This window comes from Oncorhynchus mykiss, chromosome 10 (genome assembly GCF_057628025.1).
Source record: "Oncorhynchus mykiss isolate SJ-2025 chromosome 10, ASM5762802v1, whole genome shotgun sequence".
Lineage (NCBI taxonomy): Eukaryota > Metazoa > Chordata > Actinopteri > Salmoniformes > Salmonidae > Oncorhynchus > Oncorhynchus mykiss.
Genome location: NC_143031.1, coordinates 60,523,489 through 60,544,868, shown reverse-complemented (window position 1 = coordinate 60,544,868; position 21,380 = coordinate 60,523,489). Strand labels below are relative to the sequence as shown.

Below are 21,380 nucleotides of genomic sequence, written 5' to 3'. Positions count from 1 at the left end.
CTATTCCCTTTATAGTGCAGTACCTTTGCCCAGCACCCATAGGGCTCAAAGGTAATGCAATGTATAGGGAAAGGGGTGCCATTTGGGATGCAATTTGTGTCGCAGGATCTTTATTGGTTAGATTAGTGGATTTAAAGCTACATTCAGTTCATTCTCGTTTTGACAGAATGTAAGGAGAGGGTTGGTTTCCCGTGTGTGTGCATTAGGCCTACCTTTTTCTAATTTGATTTAAGGGGGTTGGTTATAGAATCAGTACATTACATTAAACCGGAGTAGCATTAAACAAATAATAACAAATTGTCACATTTCCTATAAAAATATAAATAAATTCACCAAATGTAATAGAATGTGTGAAAATTAAGTTGATGTCTCCAGAGCTCACCTGTCGACCGCTATTGCGCTCATTGAATAGATGCTTGAAAACACTGCCGTGACTGGGAAAAAGTTGTGGAACTTGCAGTATGATTCTCCAAAGTACCAATTGCCGTGAGCAGCATATATGAAATTAATCAACGTGTTGAACGCGGCCATTGAGGCGTCAGAGAAAGCCAAGTTGAGTAAAAAGTAGTTTGTCACGGTCCGCATCCTCTTGTGCGCCAATACGATCCAAATCACTATCAGGTTCCCAAAAACTGCCACGGCGAGCACAAGGCTGTACGCGACCGACCATAGCACGATGCGCCAAGGCGGTTGTACAAACTGATTTGTAAAGGTCCTAGTTGTGTTTGATCCGTTGTTTGCCGCAGCCATTCCTCTAGTCACCCTGCCGATATTTACTTGGATTCAATGCCTGGAGGTGGCAGCCGTTGAATTGGCATACACCTTCGCAGCGCACCAAAACCCGCAAGTGCTCTGCTCAATACGGTCACGTTAAGTCCCTCTTCATTTATATTGCTGTTCCGGTCACTACAGGGCAAACGCGTTTGGGAGACAGTCGTAACAAAATGTCTAGTGACAACTCCAATAAATAATTGACACTTGAAGAGCACGGCACTTCTGATCCATATGATAGAGTACTTCTCAAATAGGCTACCGATAATATTCGAACAGTTCTTTGGAAACAGAAATTATCCTTTGTTTTGCTACACATAAGTGAACGTATCCTAGAGCTCTGAGCAGCAGAAGGATCCAAAGGGATGGACTGCGCTGAGTCGTGCGCTGCGCGTAGGGAATCAATCATGTGGTGTTCCATTAAATTCTTTACGTCACACTCCCCTCCCCTTTCTAATAACAACCTGTCATTCACTTGAACTGTAGATCAATCAGCTACGCTTTAATACAAATGAGACATAAACATATGGCAAGCATGGAATTTGATGGCGAGTCACTTATAAATGCCTTACATAATCACGATGAACGACATGCACGTGTCAGGCACTGATTCAAGGCCTGCAGCATCTGTTGCCTCCATTGACTGAGTCGCTAATTTCACTCATGGTACATCTCCGTGATCAAAGGGCCTTTGTCATTGTCACTGCAAGTATTGAAAATATACCTTTATTGACTACGTTTATTAAACAGTCATATTTGATAAATGTGTCTAGTATCTCCAAAAATGTGTTGTTTTTACCCTAAATAACTCTCTTCATTTCCAAGATCGATTTTCAATAGATGGATCTGCCAAGGCCTTATCACCAAAATGAATGCAGTTCCCAATAGGAATATGTCAACCTTTTCGGGATGGACTGACTCTATGATCCTAATGCACTCATTCAAAACAATCAATCAAACTTTCAGGGTACCAAACCAATATGTATTTTTGAAGCTTCAGCTTTGGAGTTCTTGCTCCATTGTGACTTATTACCTTGTATCTCATAATAAAAGTTACATTATCTGAAAAATACACAGCCCCCCTCGGTATTCAACAGCATCCAAACCACCAAGCATCCCTCATTTGTGTCACCTAAGCAGCGTGGAAAGGACAGAGGGGCTTCATCCCAAACGGCACCCCATTCCCATTATAGTGCATAACTTTAGGGGCTTTGGTCAATAGTTGTGCACTATGGAATAGGGTGCAATTTGGGACATGCACAGGGGCACGTGGGAAAGTGCCTTTTATCCACTGATCCACATGCTCAGTATAAAAAGTAGAGACGGTGACGCCACACCGACGTTAAGACATTAATGTTCCCGACCACAGGTGTTCACTGCAGAGGGAGTCATGCCAATTAGGCTTCTCTCTCCCCTTCTCCTGGTGGGTTCCCCTAGCAATTATGCAGGATTACACCTGATGGGTTCCCCTGGCAATTAGGCAGGATTACACCTGATGTGCCCCTTTGAATGAGTTATATAACTGTCTGCGCTCCTTCCTAGCTGGATTACTTATGGGGAGCTGAAATGGCCATTTTCTGGTGGTGTGGGAATAGAGTGGGGTCACACACACACACCGGCCCAACAGAAAAATGTAATCTATTCTATTGCATAGTATTCTATTACATTCCATTCTCTGAAAGGGAAAGATGGAACATTTCAAATCTCTCACACATTCCTGTCGTGTCTTTGGCTATGCCGGATTAAGTGATATGACATGCTATTCTATAAAATAATTTCTCCGTAATTAATATTACCTGATTGAGCTAATCATGTAAATGTAATTAACTCGAGAGTCGGGGGCACCACGAAATAATATTTATAGAGCTGTTATCTTCCGAGTAAACTCTTAAAGACCTAGTAATATTTTACATCAATAGCAGTCAATATTAATCGTCACCTTAATTCAGTCTCATCTGAAAGTTGTAAATTCTTGGTTATCTGCACCAACCCTGACTAACAAGTTGAATCAGCAATACAAAATTGGGTTGAATTATTTATTTACTAAATACCTAACTAATCACACAGAATTACACATACACATAATTAATCAAAACTTGATTAGAAATTACGTCATAAAGGAAAACGTCCCTAGCGGGCGGAACAGATATGACAGCTGGTTACACAAAAGAAAAGGGTCTGGGTTTGAGTGAAAGAGCGGGAAGACTGAGGGACGCAGGGAGAAGCTGTGCTATCGTAAATACAGTATCTTATGCATTCTAAATTACCGGCCATTTGGAAAAGGAAAATGCAATAAATATTTACTCTGAGCTGCGATTCGATAGGTTGGTGGTAGATGGAAGGCCGTGTTGCCCAACCGAGTCCTTTGTCCTTTGAAGAATGTCTCTGCTGGTAAATTGGATACGTTGTAGTAACGTCGTTGTGTGGTAGACGGAATACTCTGTCTGTTCCTTCCTAACCTGCGTTTGCAGCTGCTGTTGCTAACTCCACGGCTAGGAGGTATCACTTCTGTAGTGAATAAGAGATCAAAGTTCATACCATTCGCAACCAAAGCTCACGCTGATGTTGGCTTCGTTCTGTAGTTATTATCTGAACTATCGTACCGTCGTCCTCACATCCTCGGAACAGGAGGTTATATTGTCGTCAAGGCTTTATATAGGAAGGGAGAGGAGGACGTCTTTGAAAAGTTTTATAGCCCATGTCCATTCACAGAGGCGGGCCACTGATTGAGCAGGGCCCTAAAGTTATGAAAACCCAAATCTCACATTTTAGAAGCTAAAATCACATTTCATCCCATCACAAATAATTTCATATTCAAACATTTAAATTGAACAACAATTCCATGTGAATCCGATAACTCTGATGTGTAGACTTTCAACTGTAGAGTTTGTCATCTTATCATTGATGAGAACGTCTCAGATGACAACCGAACTGACATCATATTCATTAAGTACCACCGCATATGTTCAATTGGTCGGATTACCAGAATATAGTTCATTTCCCCCCACCTTCTGATGTTCCCAGAATCTCTATGTTAGCCAAAGGGGTTTGCAAATGTAACCTCAGTAGGGTAGAGAGAGGAAAAAGGGGAGAAGAGGTATTTATGACTGTCATAAACCTACCCCCAGGCCAACGTCATGGCATTCCTATACTTTACACAAAAGCCCTAAAAAGGCAATTCATATAAAACTATTAGGATGCTCAATGCCTATCTATCCTCTTGCCCTCTTTTTCCAACGCATAATACAATACATGAGGTGACATGGTAGCCTAGTGGTTAGTGTGTTGGACTAGTAACTGAAAGGTTGAAAGTTCAAATCCCCGAGCTGACAATGTTATGCACGTGAGTGAGGACCCAAAAGCGGTTTAACAAAAACAGAGTCCTTTAATGTCAACACACAGGTAAGACATAGATCCTCTTCACATATATGTGATGGCAAAATAAACAACCCGCAGAGAGGGCGACAAATGAAACATAAAGTCCTTCTGAATATCACAGAAGAGTTCCCCTTCTAGCAGCAGAGGAGAATAGCTGGGTTGTAGAGGACAGGGGTACCTGATCACACGTAGCCTCAGATGAACAGGCAGATTCCGACAGGACAGGACAAGGTAGAAGCAAACAAGACGATAGTTTGGTTCTGGCATGAGAAACTCAAACGAGAATCTGACAAAGACAGAAGCAGGAACAGAGAGAGAAATAGAGACCTAATCAGAGGGAAAAAAGGGAACAGGTGGGAAAAGGGTGAACGAGGTAGTTAGAGAAGATGAGGAGCAGCTGGGGGAAGGAGGGGAAGAGAAGGTAACCTAATACGACCAGCAGAGGGAGACGGAGTGAAGAGAAAGAACAGGAACAAGACATAATATGACAATACATGACAGACAAGGTACAAATCTGTTGTTCTACCCCTGAACAAGCAGTTAACCCACTGTTCCGTCATTGAAAATAAGAATTTGTTCTTAACTGACTTGCCTAGTTAAATAAAGGTTAAAAAAATGCAAACTTAATCTTAAGGCTCTGTTTATAATAGCTTCATCTATTCCTCAACTATACTTAATGTCTGTAGTTCTATAGATTGCGGCAGCAGGGGAGATGGGTCTGGTTCTGAATTCTGTTTGACAGAGTGGTTTCACACAATGAATCGGTTCTTTCAGTCCACCTGGTATAAGTGGCATGGTCTATCATGGGAGAACGATAGCTCGCCTTGGGAGAAAATGGAGTTGGAATTGAATGGCTGGTAAGAGGTTGGTAACATAGCCTTTGACCTGCCTCATGTGTAGGAGAGGTGTAGAGATTAGTCTCTCACCAATGGCTTTATATAGGAAGGGAATAAATGTATGTCGATTTGGATGTTTGCTAAATGGCATACAGTGAGTGTACAAAACATTACATTACAAAACACCTGCTATTTCCATGACAGCCTGTCCATGTGAATCCTATGATCCCTTATTGATGCCACCTGTTAAACTCACTTCAATCAGTGCAGATGAAGGGGAGGAAATGGATTAAATAAGGATTTTGAAGCTTTGAGACAATTGAGACATGGATTGTGTCTGTGTGCTATTCATAGGGTGAATGGGCAAGACAACAGATTTAAGTGCCTTTGAACGGGGTATGGTAGTAGGTGCCATGCACACCGGTATGTGTTGGGAACTGCAACTGCAAACACTCAACAGTTTCCCTTGTGTATGTAATGGTCCATCACCCGAAGGACATCCGGCCAACTTGACACAACTGTGGGAAGCATCAACATGAGCCAGCATCCCTGTGGAATGCTTTCGATACCATGTAGAGTCCATGCCCTGACGAATTGAGTCTGTTCTGAGAGCAAAAGGGGGTGCAATTGAGATGGTTTGTGATGAGTTGGACCGCAGAGTAAAGGAAAAGCAGCCAACAAAGTGCTCAGCATACGTGGGATCTCCTTCAAGACGGTTGGAAAAGCATTCCTCAAGAAGCTGGTTGAGAGAATGCCAAGAGTGTGCAAAGCTGTCATCAAAGGCAAAGGGGGGCTACTTTGAAGAATCTGAAATATTTAAATATATTTTGACATTTTGATTTAAATATATTTTGATTTTGATCCCACGTATGCTAAGCACTTGATTAACACTTTTTTGGTTACTACATGACTCCATATGTGTTACAATGTAGAAACTAGTAAAAATAAAGAAAATCGCTTGAATGAGTAGGTATGTCCAAACTTTTGACTAGTACTGTATATATGCACTGAGTGTATAAATTATTAGCAACACCTTCCTAATATTGAGTTGCACCCCCTTTTGTTCTCAGAACAGACAGAATTTGTTGGGGCAAGGACTTCACAAGTTGTCGAAAACGTTCCACAGGGATGTTGTCCCATGCTTATTTATTTTTTATTCCAGACTCTGAAATCGCTGCTTCTGATATTTCTTCATTTCTTTGTTTGTACTCTTGTGTGTATTGTTTTGTATTGCTAGGTGTTATTACTGCATGTTGGAACTAGAAGCAGAAGAATTTCTCTGCACATGTTGCAACATCTGCAAATCTGTGTACACGACCAATAAACTCTGATTCGATTTGTGTGTGTGTGTGTGTGTGTGTGTGTCCAGACCAATTAGATTAATGGAAATCCCAGGTTACGCGGGCCGGCATGACGCACGTCTACAAAGAAAGCAGAGTGCTTTCCATGGGTCAACCACAGTTTCCGTGGGTCAACCACAATTCTTCCCTTTCCATGGGGCAACCACCGAGCAGGCTCAGCTTGCCCGGCTGCCATAAATTGTCCACTTTCACGTACACAATGGGGATGAACCAGAAAGATCAGTTTTAGGCTAGACCTACTGGAATTCTTTACAGTTTTGTTGTTTTACTAAATGCTCAGTTCACTTGCCCCAGGCAATAGGGCAACCCATAAGGTTCCTGCTACATGTAGGAGTTTTACCTAGTTACATCAGGAAGAAGAGATCTCTGTGGTGCCACCTCTGCTCCTAGTCTCTCCTGTCCTGTTTGAGTCTTTATGTGTGATTGACTGACCCAACAGGATTAGTGGGCTAATTACAGCTTTGGAGAAAGAGCGAGAGAGAGAGAGGGGTGGAGACAAAAGGAAGATGGAAAAGAAGGACAAAACAGGCGAAGAGGGAGGGCAATGAGGAAGAAAATGAAGAAAGCATTAGAGGTACAACACACCCACTTTGGAATGTTATTAGTTGACACAAGGAAAGTATATGTTTTGGAAAAACTTAATTTTACTGTATAGACATTAGCAAGTATTTACTGAAAATGACACTAAAACGGTAATTACATAGTAAAAAGCTATGAATTACAAGCACCAGTAGATTAAGATACGCCAATTGCTGACTTTGCATTTTGGAAACTGGCCTTTCTCTTCCATCCCTTCCTTTCCCCCACCCCCCACTAACCTTCTCTTTCTCATCCATCCCTTCCTTTCCCCCACCCCCCACTAACCTTCTCTTTCTCATCCATCCCTTCCTTTCCCCCACCCCCCACTAACCTTCTCTTTCTCATCCATCCCTTCCTTTCCCCCACCCCCCACTAACCTTCTCTTTCTCATCCATCCCTTCCTTTCCACCAACCTCACAAACATTATCTTTCTCATCCATCCCTTCCTGTCCCCCACCCCCACTAACCTTCTCTTTCTCATCCATCCCGTCCTCTCCCCCCACAAACCTTGCACCTAAGAACTTATGAAAAATGTATGATGATGGCTCAGATCACAATCAATGTCTTACCTCTCTCTCTCTCTCTCTCTCTGTCTCTTTCTCTCTGGGAGACTCAGCACTTCATACTGCAGTAGTTTAGGACCAGCAGAGGGAGTTCCTATTACATCATAAATGTTGCCAACTGAAATCTGATCTGAGAATAACATTAACGGGAAGGAGGCACCAGGAAGAGGGGAAAGGAAAGAAGGGAGGGATTGATCAAAGAAAGTTCCGTCTGCGAAAATTGGGGATTTGTTAAGGGCGTGGTCTGCTGTTGTGTGTGTTTGTGTGTCTTTGCACACCCTTGCGAGTGTTTGCGTGGTGTGTGTGTCAGGTCTTTCTTGTTTCTTCTCTGTCATTGAAAAGTCCTGCTGTAGTGCCTGGTTTGCTTTGTTTACAGATTGTGAAATTTGGCTCACGCATGGGTGGGCTAGTTGAAAAGTTCAAAGGTTGCTGACTGCTCAGTATAACTTGGGAGACTGTAGTCCCAGCCAGGGAAGGAACTTTCACCTACACCACACGGTAAGACTGCTAGCCTTACACCTTTCTCTATACCATGTCGAGAGTTCTTACCTGTCTCTCATATGGATTCCTTTGGATGTTAGTGACTGAGTGTGAGTGTGTGTATACTTGCACAGCTGGTGTCTGTGTGACTGCACACTTGTTTGTGGGAGGGGTGTTTTGTATACATACAATATGTGTGCCTTGAAGTGCAGAAACTGAGTGGCCGGAAAACACATGCTAGCATATCAGCTGATACATTTCCTGCTTGCCTGTTTGTCCGGAATTGAGATTTCCCTTGCTCTCTGGCACAGTGAAGACAAACGAAGTGGGTCTGTTCATATGACAGAGGGTTAAAGTTCAGGACACGTTATATGACAGAGGGTTAAAGTTCAGGACACGTTATATGACAGAGGGTTAAAGTTCAGGACACGTTATATGACAGAGGGTTAAAGTTCAGGATGTAAACATTGTTGTCAGTGTATGGTGACACCATGGTGGATTTATACAACATGAGCTCTGAGAGCCACTTTATATATTTATGATCGAGCATTTCAGAAACACCATTCTCTATGAAAATAGCTTTATAATATTCACAGTTGGTTTCCATAGAATGTGCCATGCAAAAAAAAATACATTAGGAGAAGCCACTTATAGATTAGAGCACAGGTGGCCAACCATTCTGGAGAGCTTGGTTATGTAGGCTTTTGCTCTAGCCTTGATTCAGCTAATCAATGTCCTGGTGAGCAGCTGATGAGTAGAATAATTTATGGTAGATTGGGATTAGATTGAGGGGAAGTGAGAATAACATGGAGAAAGACAAAGACGGACAGAGAAAGACAGAGAAAACAGAGTGTGATAGAGATAGAGACAGAAACCTGAAGATGATTCCCCTGCTCTTACAATAACCCAGTGACACAAAAAACAGTGATAGGATATCTGAGTCAAATTTTTCAACTGTGGATAAGTAACATACAATGAATAGAAGCTATGAGGTCAGGCCTTAGTTTCCTGCATAGAATAGTTTTACAATGGTTGTTACCTAAATGCAACTTTAATTATTATTATTTTTTTTAACCTTTATTTAACTAGACAAGTTAAGAACAAATTCTTATTTTCAATGACTCGCCTAGGAACAGTGGGTTAACTGCCTGTTCAGGTGTAGAACGACAGATTTGTACCTTGTCAGCTCGAACTTGCAACCTTTTGGGTACTAGTCCAACATTCTAACCACTAGGCTACCCTGCCGCCCCAAATGGATTCATGTAAACATTACAGTTTTGAAAACAAAGTTTGTCCAAAAAAAGCTGTCTCCTGGCACAATTTACCACAGGTATGGGGTAAGTTGAGTTGTGTGTAACGATCTCCTTCATCTGAGGAACAGGAAAGATCGGACCAAAACGCAGAGTGGTAAGTGTCCATGTTAATTTAATAAAACAACATAATCACTTTTTTGTCTTTTAATAATTGTAAGTATCTTTTAACACTAGCTTAACACCTAACAAACGATTATAACGCATTTAATTAACACTCATTGTTACCTCATATCCCAGTGATAATTGGATTGCGCATAGGAACTAAACACTTACATTTGGTCAACTTGCCAATGGCTCAACTTACCTCATGGTCATTTCATACTAGGTTTACGGACCTCATATTGAAGCTTATAGAGACCCCAACGGATGAATAGAATAATCTTAAAATGATCTACTTTTGCTTCGATAAGCGTCATGAAACCTTTAACACAAAACATTTATTTTACTTGGTAAAAATACGTTTTTTTGGAACTAACTTTTTCCATGTGGTTTCTTCCTTCACAGACTCCATGAAATGATGACCTCTTCCTAAATACTTGGTCAAATGATTAATTTTGTGTATGCTTTCCTAGATACACCGGTGGCTCAACTTACCCCTTTGGCTCAACTTACCCCACTCTCCTCTACCCATTGTTTCAAATAACACCGCTGACCCTCACTAGCTTGCGAAAACTGTAAAGGTTGGTGCATTCATAGTTAATGAGAGAGAGAGAGAGAGAGAGAGAGAGAGAGAGAGAGAGAGAGAGAGAGAGAGAGAGAGAGAGAGAGAGAGAGAGAGAGAGAGAGAGAGAGAGAGAGAGAGAGAGAGAGAGAGAGAGAGAGAGAGAGAGAGAGAGAGAGAGAGAGAGAGAGAGAGAGAGAGAGAGAGAGAGAGAGAGAGAGAGAGAGAGACTTCTGTATCTAATCGGTTGTTAGTGTAACCATGGTTAATGGTAAACAGCTTGGATGCTAACAATGCTCCTTAACTGGAATCTAAACAATTAACTTAACCTTAACAAGCCTCAGTTCATACAGTAAACCTGGACCAAGGAGCCCATGAGGAATCACATAACCACCCCAGAGGATATCGGAACCAGAATAAGTAATGGTCTTATTGGGGAGAGTTGTCCATAGTAGACTGTGAACATAATAGCCGGGAATACCTCTAGGGCCTCTGGGGTTATTTAGGGCATTGTCTGACTCTTGTACCTGTAATGAGCAGAGGTGGCACCACAGGTCTCAGAGTGGTGGTTCAATTTTATTTTCTTCCTGATTGTAACCAGGTAAAACTCCGGAACCTTGTTCTGGGGCAAGTGAACTGAGCAGCCGGGCAAGTTTAGCCTGCTGTAATGTTGCCCCAAAAAACTGTAATGAATGACAGTAGGCCTAGCCTAAAACTTATCTTTCTGGTTTATACCCATTGTTTAAGTGAAAGATTAACAATGTATGGCATTCATAGCTAGGGGTGCTGAGGGGGCTGCAGCACTGGCTGATCAAATAAGAAATGCTAGGAACTAGGCCTTTATTGCTCCTGTATGTGAAGACAGAAATACTCATCAGCAGATCATTAAGTTTATTAAACTAAATCAGAAGTGGTGAAAAGGGCTGAGGCAAATGTCTGCTCACCACATTACCATGGCCCTGGTAATGTGTAATGCGATAGAGAGCTCAAAGATGACTATTTGCTTACACTGTGGTTATTATTTTACAATACCTCTCTCTCTCTCTCTCTCTCTCTCTCTCTCTCTCTCTCTCTCTCTCTCTCTGGCCAGCAGATGGAGCCAGTCTCTCTCCCACCGCAGTCCCGTGTCGCCCTCTGCGGCGGCACCCATGGCAACGAGATGTCGGGCGTGTATCTGGTGAGGGAGCTGCAGAAGTTGGAGAAGGTAGGGTCGGCGACCTTGACCACAGTCATATCCAACCCGCGTGCCGTTCAAATGTGCAAACGCTACACCGACGTGGACCTCAACCGTTGTTTCACCGACGCCATACTCAGGTAAAGGTTGCCATAAGCACAAATGAAACTACGCATGCAATCAGTGTGATCCAGCAAGGGATAGTCCACCACAACTACAGATGTATCCTATCATCTTACCACTAACAAGTATGGACCTGTTGGCAAATTAACTATTCAGGTGTGAACTGTATGAATCAAAGACGAGATCTTACAATGCATTGTAAAGAGACAAGGAAGCATACACAAGATAGTTTCCAAATAATATATCCCTCCACCGTGGAGTCAGTAAATTAACAATGTGGTCATGGCAACATTTCCAGATAACTTTGTTTTGGAATATTCTGAACCTTGCAGCCTGGGTTGTTATGTGCCTGGCTACCAAGGCCACTACTTATCCGAACAGTCTATTCAAGTTTTTGCATTTATGGGACTATATCATAATTCATTCTTAGTACTTATTGATACTCAAGATTTACTCAACCCTACAGAGCTGAAGGGATGACATCCCACAGAGCTTGGTGGCATTTACTTCCTCCTCTCAGTCTCTCACCAGCATAGATGAGTTGTTGGTATTCTCCCATGCCAAGGCGATACACCTTTCTTCTAGTATGTTCACTCTCTGTTTCTGCCTCTCCCACTCCCACTCTCTCTTTCGCTGTCTCCATTCTCTCTCCCTCCCTAGTTCACCTGTGACGGACGCCACTCCGTACGAGGTGAGGCGAGCCCAGGAGCTGAACACTCTACTGGGGCCCAAGGGCAGCGCGGGGGCCATGGACCTGGTGTGTGATCTCCACAACACCACAGCCAACATGGGCCTCAGTCTCATCTCCTACTCTGCCCAAGACTGGGTTATCCTGCACATCTATAGACAAATCCAGGTGAGCAGAGTTTCAATTCAATTAAATCAAATGAGGGTTAAGGACAAGGTGAAACTGATCCAAGACCTGATCTTTGAAACAACGTCCGCTTGTCCTTAGTTGTACTGCCAGTCCCCAATGTGGGCCATCAAATAGGCTCTCTATGTTGTTTTGTTTCCGTGCGTGGGAATTAAGAGCGATCTTCTTTGGACACTGTGTTAACTAACATCCAGACGGGCTTCAATGCCATACAACTCTCCTTCCGTTGCCTCCAACTGCTCTTAAATGCAAGTAAAACTAAGTGCATGCTCTTCAACCGATCGCTGCCCGCACCTGCCCTCCCGTCCAGCATCACTACTCTGGACGGTTCTGACTTAGAATATGTGGACAACTACCAAATACCTAGGTGTCTGGTTAGACTGTAAACTCTCCTTCCAGACTCACATTAAGCATCTCCAATCCAAAATTAAATCTAGAATCGGCTTCCTATTTTGCAACAAAGCGTCCTTTACTCATGCTGCCAAACATACCCTCGTAAAACTGACATCACCGATCCTCGACTTCAGCGATGTCATTTAGAAAATAGCCTCCAACACTCTACTCAACAAATTGGATGCAGTCTATCACAGTGCCATCGTTTTGTCACCAAAGCCCCATATACTACCCACCATTGCGACCTGTACGTTCTCGTTGGCTGGCCCTCGATTCATACTCGTCGCCAAACCCACTGGCATCAGGTCATCTACAAGTCTCTGCTAGGTAAAGCCCCCCTTATCTCAGCTCACTGGTCACCATAGCAGCACCCACCCGTAGCACGCGCTCCAGTAGGTATATCTCACTTGTCACCCCCAAAGCCAATTTCTAATTTGGCCGCCTTTCATTCCAGTTCTCTGCTGCCAATGACTGGAACGAACTGCACAAATCACTGAAGCTGGAGACTCATATCTCCCTCACTAGCTTTAAGCACCAGCTGTCTGAGCAGCTCACAGATCACTGCACTTGTACATAGCTCATCTGTAAATAGCCCATCCAATCTACCTCATTCACATACTGTATTTATTTATCTCGCTCCTTTGCACCCCAGTATCTCTACTTGCACATTCATCTTCTGCACATCTATCACTCCAGTGTTTAATTGGTATATCCTAATTACTTCGCCACCATGGCCTATTTATTGTCTTACCTCCCTTATCTTACCTCATTTGCACACATTGTATTTAGACTTTTTTTCCCTACTGTATTATTGACTGTATGCTTGTTTATTCCATGTGTAACTCTGTGTTGTATGTGTCAAACTGCTTTGCTTTATTCTTGGCCAGGTCGCAATTTTAAATGAGAACTTGTTCTCAACTAGCCTAACTGGTTAAATAAAGGTTAAATAAAAAACAATCTGTTTTAAAGGGAAAGTGGATGGTTAATCTGACTGTTGCTGTCATTGAGACGATATGCTGGTTGGAAGCATTGCTGTCTGGAAGGGGAAGGAAATTACTCTGTCTGTTGCTGTCTTTAACCATGCTTCCATCCACAGTTTTTATGCGAGTAAAGTCATACTGTGTAACAAAAATAATCATGACAGCTGTGATGGAAACAGGAAGATTCGGAACAATTTATCAATGTTCCTTCGATATGGTGGGATCTTTTTGCGTAAAAAAATGTATTATTGTAAAGAAATGGCGGTGGAAACACATTTAATGCGCAAATATTGATATAATAACCATCATGTATAAGTCAATTTGGAGTCACACGGTGATATGGTGTGTGGTCCTCCCACTACGACTCGCAGTTTATTAGGTTGCAGATGGTGAAAGTGCTTGATGCTCCTTTCCAATGAATATCTCGAGTCTTATTCTGGTGACATGATGATCGATGCTTGACTGCCGTTTGCCAAATATTTTTTTGTTTGTTGCTCTTATCCATAATAATCTTGTAACGTAGACTAGCCTACCCACATAGCCTACCCGCACTGTATCTGCAAGCTGTTGTGCGCTGCGGTTTACTAGAGTGCGAGTGCCAAGAACATTTGCTATTTAACTCAACAGTTTTTTTTAGTTGAAAATGTGATGGAAACACATTGCGGAAAAAGTACATTTGGTGGAAACACATCACTGGTGGGAAAATTGGCATATTTTCTTTATGCAGATTTTAAAATATTCGTATGAAACTCTGTTCCCAATTGGATGGAAACTTAAGTTGGCTGGCTGGACTGATTGGAGTGTATAATTTCAACATGACTCTATTACTGTCTTAAAGGGGAAGTGCATGCACCATCTGACCCGGTTTCTATGAGAAGGGCTTCATTTTACTGCTACAATCTGGGTTATATGGGAGTGTAAAGTGTTAATCTGTTGTGTTCTCAGAGGAAGATCACCTCGGCACCAGTGAGGTTTATCCTGCTGGATCTACCACTAGCTGACGCCTACTCCCAGGACTCCCTGGGCAAGCATGGCTTCTGTAAGTGCTTGTGCTGTGTGTTCATAGGAAACACACCATGCAATCTTCTTCCTGTCATAGGAAACCAGTGTTTTTTTCCTGTATGTTTTCCCATTTACATGACAAATGTATTCATTCAAATGCTGTCACTCCACAGCGATAGAGGTGGGACCTCAACCCCATGGTGTGGTCAGAGCCGACATCTTCAACATCATGAAGGAGGCAGTCGACCAGACACTAGATTGGGTCCAGTGCTTCAACTCAGGTACTTGAACTCCCATCAACCGTAAACATTGCTGACCCCTCACATCCCCTACACACAGAGTACACAACCCTTGATCATCGCTACCTGGCCTACAGCCTTGGTCAACAACAAGAATAGCATTAACATCATTCATACCTACAAGCATTTAGCACATTTATTGGATATTTCAAACTTTTTTAACAAATCAAAAACTGAAAAATTGGGCGTGCAAAATTATTCAGCCCCCTTAAGTTAATACTTTGTAGCGCCACCTTTTGCTGCGATTACAGCTGTAAATCGCTTGGGGTATGTCTCTATCAGTTTTGCACATCGAGAGACTGACATTTTTTCCCATTCCTCCTTGCAAAACAGCTCGAGCTCAGTGAGGTTGGATGGAGAGCATTTGTGAACAGCAGTTTTCAGTTCTTTCCATTCTCGATTGGATTCAGGTCTGGACTTTGACTTGGCCATTCTAACATCTGGATATGTTTATTTTTGAACCATTCCATTGTAGATTTTGCTTTATGTTTTGGATCATTGTCTTGTTGGAAGACAAATCTCCGTCCCAGTCTCAGGTCTTTTGCAGACTCCATCAGGTTTTCTTCCAGAATGGTCCTGTATTTGGCTCCATCCATCTTCCCATCAATTTTAACCATCTTCCCTGTCCCTGTTGAAGAAAAGCAGGCCCAAACCATGATGCTGCCACCACCATGTTTGACAGTGGGGATGGTGTGTTCAGCTGTGTTGCTTTTACGCCAAACATAACGTTTTGCATTGTTGCCAAAAAGTTCAATTTTGGTTTCATCTGACCAGAGCACCTTCTTCCACATGTTTGGTGTGTCTCCCAGGTGGCTTGTGGCAAACTTTAAACAACACTTTTTATGGATATCTTTAAGAAATGGCTTTCTTCTTGCCACTCTTCCATAAAGGCCAGATTTGTTGTCCTATGGACAGAGTCTCCCACCTCAGCTGTAGATCTCTGCAGTTCATCCAGAGTGATCATGGGCCTCTTGGCTGCATCTCTGATCAGTCTTCTCCTTGTATGAGCTGAAAGTTTAGAGGGACGGCCAGGTCTTGGTAGATTTGCAGTGGTCTGATACTCCTTCCATTTCAATATTATTGCTTGCACAGTGCTCCTTGGGATGTTTAAAGCTTGGGAAATCTTTTTGTATCCAAATCCGGCTTTAAACTTCTTCACAACAGTGTCTCGGACCTGCCTGGTGTGTTCCTTGTTCTTCATGATGCTCTCTGCGCTTTTAACGGACCTCTGAGACTATCACAGTGCAGGTGCATTTATGAGGAGACTTGATTACACACAGGTGGATTGTATTTATCATCATTAGTCATTTAGGTCAACATTGGATCATTCAGAGATCCTCACTGAACTTCTGGAGAGAGTTTGCTGCACTGAAAGTAAAAGGGCTGAATAATTTTGCACGCCCAATTTTTCAGTTTTTGATTTGTTAAAAAAGTTTGAAATATCCAATAAATGTCGTTCCACTTCATGATTGTGTCCCACTTGTTGTTGATTCTTCACAAAAAAATACAGTTTTATATCTTTATGTTTGAAGCCTGAAATGTGGCAAAAGGTCGCAAAGTTCAAGGGGGCCGAATACTTTCGCAAGGCACTGTATGTATCAAGACAAGTTCCCTTTCAAGAGAAATGACATTTTCGATTCTATTCTAGTCATTAACCAATTACAAACCATCTCTCATCTTATCTCTACCAGGAAGTGCCTTTGAAGGTGGCGAGGTGGACGATGTGTACACCTTCGTGAAGAGTATAGACTACCCAAGAGACCCAGAGACCAATCAAATCACTGCTGCCATACATCCCCAACTACAGGTTCAGGAACCTTCTGCCCTTGTATATAATTTAACCTTCCTGCAGTTGGTTAAAGTCCTGTACATGGACCCTTCAATGCATAGCTGCTGCAGCACTCCCTGATAAATTGAAATACTTTTTCCATAATTAGGCAACAAAAATCAAATGTTTTCTCCTAAAGTTATATTACTCCTGTCTGAACAGTCATAAATGACATAATTCAAAATACTAAACCAGAGTGCATATTTTAGCCACAGAGGATAAATAGCTTCTAAAAAATAGCTGTGGATTAAGTTTTATCACAAGCACTTACAGTCGGGAAGTCCGCAATTTGGGCAGCATGCGAGCCAAGTATGAAACAGGTTGTTGAGTTGTGGCCATAGACATAATCCCCAAAATTTAGAACCAAAAATTAGAACCAAATTTAGAACCTCTAACCATGGAACTTTGACTGTTAAACTCATGGGTACACTATCAATGGCTGCCAGTTCTGACATGAATGGGAACTGTAATTTTTGCATTATATTTCTATGGGTGGTTGCAGCTGCCAGTTCTGACATGAATGGGAACTGTCATTTTTGCATTATATTTCTATGGGTGGTTGCAGCTGCCAGTTGTGACATGAATGGGAACTGTCATTTTTGCATTATATTTCTATGGGTGGTTGCAGCTGCCAGTTTGCCTTTCGCAAATTTCAAAATACAATTTCGAGAAAAACGTAGGCCTACCGTTTGAAAAGTAAATGCCTTACTGCCGAAAAATTTGAAACAACTTTTGAATGAGTCTGAGTAAATAGCACTGTTTTTCAAAGTAGCTTATCTTGAGATATTGGCACGAGCTCATCGGCCATCACCAGTGAGTAACCTCTGCTTCATCTTCATCATTGGGTAAATCAGTGTCACTGGGAAGTGTATATTGTAGCCTACTGTAGCCTATACTATATACTGTATACAGTATACTACATATCAGGGTTTCCGATTATGACAAATTGACACCGGACAAGTCGTTGGGAAGGTTTTTATTTATCGGAAATTTGAGAAGTTTACCGGTAGTCCATATGCATTGGGTGCTTAATCCATTAGAGCGTCCACCCACGCAGCCAACGCCAACAATAAACTATGGATAATGGCCAAATGTATACATGCTCTTAAAAACAGCCTATAACAAATTACAAAAACACTATTAATTTTGTTTCCATGTTTAGCATAAGCAAAACTTCATAGCATATTGTTTTATTATTTTTTTTTGTTTCCTAAAACAATAATTGTCCACCTCGCGGTTCAGCTGTCAGAGATTTGTACGCTAAATGCATCGTATAGGCTTAGGTGTCCACTATATGAGAGAGAGAGAACTGCCTTCATATCATAGGCCTGCAGTATAATAGGCTAGCAGCCACACCGTTTCAACATTTTATTAGGGCAATATCAAAAGTAAGTCAAGCCATTGTTTACAGGGAAAATATGAGTAGAATATTATATCAAGACAGACACAACATTACAGTTGGAATGTAATTTGGCCAAAGAAAATGGCTCAACAGAATGAAACAAAACCTTCACAGAAGATATAAACAGTCTATATTGCAGAAATGACCAAGAAAGGCAAGTGCCTACCGTACTCAACACATGCTGACAGCTATAGGCTAATGATATTTATTTTACAAAAGTTACTTATAACACTCTTAAGTTAAATACAGAGCACATCATTCAAAAGACAGCTCAAACTTAATTTAGCCAACATAAATGTCTCAGCAGAATGAAACAAAACACATTTAGCATATTTCAAGAATATGTTTAGATGAATAAATAGGCCTACAATAATAACAATGATATGCAGTAAAGATACCAACAAAAAAAAAAGTTCAAAAATTGCATCCTACCTGAATAGCATGCTGCACTGCTCAGACACATCAGATGATACGGTGTCCCGTAAAGCTGAATTGGTCACCTTCTAAAGTAAACAACTCCCATGTAATCTTAATCTTTTTGACCTGTTGCATAGACATACAATGATGTACAAAATGTCCCAAATTTCCTCACGGTGTCTCTTACAGCCTGTTCGAGTTCAGTGTGTACGTACTGGCAGCTATCGTTCCACAGGAAGCTTATCTTAAATCACAAACAACAGATGACTTAAACATGAGAGCAGTGGACCAGGCCTTGAAGAGTGAGCGGCCTCTAATTTAATATCAATCCCAATGCTCAATCTTCTTCAAATTACTAAAATATTGCATTATTGGATTGCTATCTGAAAGCCGATTACCATTTACTTGTTACCTTCACTAGTCTCCATAATCTGTTTCCTTCAACCAGGACTCTCTTCTTCCCAATAGGAAGACTTTCTCAATCTACTACTTATGTACACTGATCACTCCCAAGCAACATTCTGCTTTTCCCCCTATTAGAAGGTTTAAAACAAAACAAACGATAACTTTCTCCATGTTGGAAGGCATTGTTCTCATTTTAGTATAATTTCACAGCATAGAAGTAGTACATGATCTAAATGCAAAGCATGCTGATGTGAATCTCTCTCACCAGGACCGTGACTTCTGCCTCCTCCATCCGGGAGATCCCATGTTCCTGATGTTTTCCGGGGAGATAGTGAAGTACGAAGGGGTAGAAGTCCTCCATCCCTACTTTGTGAACGAGTGTGCGTACTATGAGAAGAGCATCGCATTCCACCTGGCACGAAAGATGACACTCACTATCCCCCCCTTGCGAGTGAAGAGAGATTGATGGGGAGGAAAAGAGAGACCATTTGAAGAGCGGGAGAATTAAAGGAAAAACACGCACAGAGCCTTAAGAAGCACTTACTAGTCTAACCTCATTTTCAATAGATTTTTTATTATATTGTTTTTAGTCATCACCAAATATTCTCAGGAATACTGTATGTGAAAGGATGCACGGTTTAATGCCATAATCTAGTATTTCAATTAAACATGTACATTTTCTGTTTAATTAGTTGTCTTCATAGTGATGTAATGTTGCATTTCATTGCTCCATCTAAGTTTGTGCTAGGTACAGACAACACCTTTGAGATAGTTTAATGCAGGAAAAGGTTACAAGGTACACTATATATACAAATTATGTGGACACCCCTTCAAATGAGTGTATTTGGCTATTCCAGCCACAACCGTTGCTGACAGGTATATAAAATCAAGCACACAGCTAGCAATGTCCATAGGCAAACATTGGCAGTAGATTGGCCTGACTGAAGAGCTCAGTGACTTTCAACGTGGCACTGTCATAGGATGACACCTTTCCAACAAGTCAGTGTGTCAAATTTCTGCCCTGCTAGAGCTGTCCCTGTCAACTGTAAGTGCTGTCATTGTGAAGTGGAAACATCTAGGAGCAACAACGGCTCAGCCATGAAGTAGTAGGCCACACAAGCTCACAGAATGGGATTGCGAATGCTGAAGCTCTCGTAGGGGTAAAAATTGCCTGTCCTCGGTTGCAACACTCACTACCGAGTTTCAAACTGCCTCTGGGAGCAACTTCAGCACAATAACTGTTCATCGGGAGCTTCATGATATGGGTTTCAATGACTGAGCAGCCGCACACAAGCCTAAGATCACCATGTGCAACGCCAAGCGTTGGCTGGAGTGCTGTAAAGCTCGCCGCTATTGGACTCTGGAGCAGTGGAAACGCGTTCTCTGGAGTGATGAACCACGCTTCACCATCTGGCAGTCTGATGGACGAATCTGTGTTTGGCGGATGCCAGAACGGTACCTACCCTAATGCATAGTGCGAACTGTAAAGTTTGGCGGAGGAGGAATAATGGTCTGGGGTTGTTTTTCATGGTTCGGGCTAGGCCCCTTAGTTCCAGTGAAGGGAAATGTTAATGCTACAGCATACAATGATATTCAAGACAATTCTTTGCTTCCAACTTTGTGGCATACATTTGGGGAAGGCCCTTTCCTGTTTCATCATGACATCGACCCTGTGCACAAAGTGAGGTCCATACAGAAATGGTTTGTCGAAATCGGTGTGGAAGAACTTGACTGGCTCGCACAGAGCCCTACCCTCAACTCCATCAAACACATTTGGAATGAATTGGAATGCCAGGCCTAATTGCCCAATATCAGTGACCGACCTTACTAACGCAGTTGTGGCCGAATGGATGCAAGTGCCTGTAGCAATGTTCCAACATCTAGTGGAAAGCCTTGCCAGAAGAGTGGAGGCTGTTACAGTAGCAAAGGGGGAACCAACTCCAAATTAATTCCCATGATTTTGGAAGATTTTCAACGAGCAGGTGTCCACATACTTTAGGTCACGTAGTGTATCAACGCAGAATGTCGTCATGCAAAAAACAGCTCGGGTTTGGCATGAAGTTGGATGATTGATAGGTGGTTGTCTTGGTAGGCATCGTCAGAGGTAGTGTCGCAGAGGAACCCTGAATGATTAAAGGAGCATAATGGTTCGGAATGGTTGAAAGAGCGTGGTGGTTTCGGGAGGATGGTTTCTTGGACGTTATGGTATCGGGAGATGAAGACAGTGTTTGGGGTGGGAGTCCTAGTGGTATCTGCTTCTCAGCAGAGTTAATGTATCCTGGAAAAAACAAGAAGAGCAGAGAAGGGAGGAGATGGGTGGTGGAGGGATGTGGAACGCTATCAAAGATCAAGAGAACAAGAACTGGATTGGGTGAGTATATACAGCCATTGATTGGCGAATGGGAGTTGTAAATTGTTCGATTGTCAAGAGGGAAGATGTAAATTGTTTAAGGTGTGGTCTTTCCTCATGTTACACACATCATTTCAATTATTTACAACACACTCTCACGCACATACAATATTAACACTCAGACAACCAGA

General features: G+C 42.2%; 2 protein-coding genes across 3 annotated transcripts in view; one reads left to right on the top strand and one right to left on the bottom strand.

The window, feature by feature from the left end:
* The window catches only part of LOC110534383 (neuromedin-K receptor), a 28,184-nt gene extending 27,031 nt beyond the window's left edge, over positions 1–1,153 (bottom strand). The window contains exon 1 of the mRNA XM_021619228.3: positions 383–1,153. Coding sequence (XP_021474903.3) covers positions 383–750 — 368 coding nt within the window. The 5' untranslated portion in view covers positions 751–1,153. The remainder of the gene's footprint in view (positions 1–382) is intronic.
* A 6,691-nt stretch (positions 1,154–7,844) lies between these two features.
* On the top strand, positions 7,845–19,527 carry LOC110534382 (N-acyl-aromatic-L-amino acid amidohydrolase (carboxylate-forming) B). Of its 2 annotated transcripts, none has more exons than XM_090187247.1 (8): positions 7,845–7,986; positions 9,854–9,961; positions 11,036–11,256; positions 11,900–12,095; positions 14,432–14,525; positions 14,662–14,769; positions 16,479–16,594; positions 19,108–19,527. In XM_090187247.1, the coding sequence occupies exons 3-8, from the start codon at positions 11,036–11,038 to the stop codon at positions 19,303–19,305; spliced, it is 933 nt and encodes a 310-aa protein (XP_090043373.1). In that variant the 5' UTR covers positions 7,845–7,986; positions 9,854–9,961; the 3' UTR covers positions 19,306–19,527. The 2 variants fall into 2 exon arrangements, with proteins under 2 accessions (XP_090043373.1, XP_090043374.1); XM_090187248.1 differs by having other exon boundaries at positions 11,033–11,256.
* Positions 19,528–21,380: the final 1,853 nt, after the last annotated feature.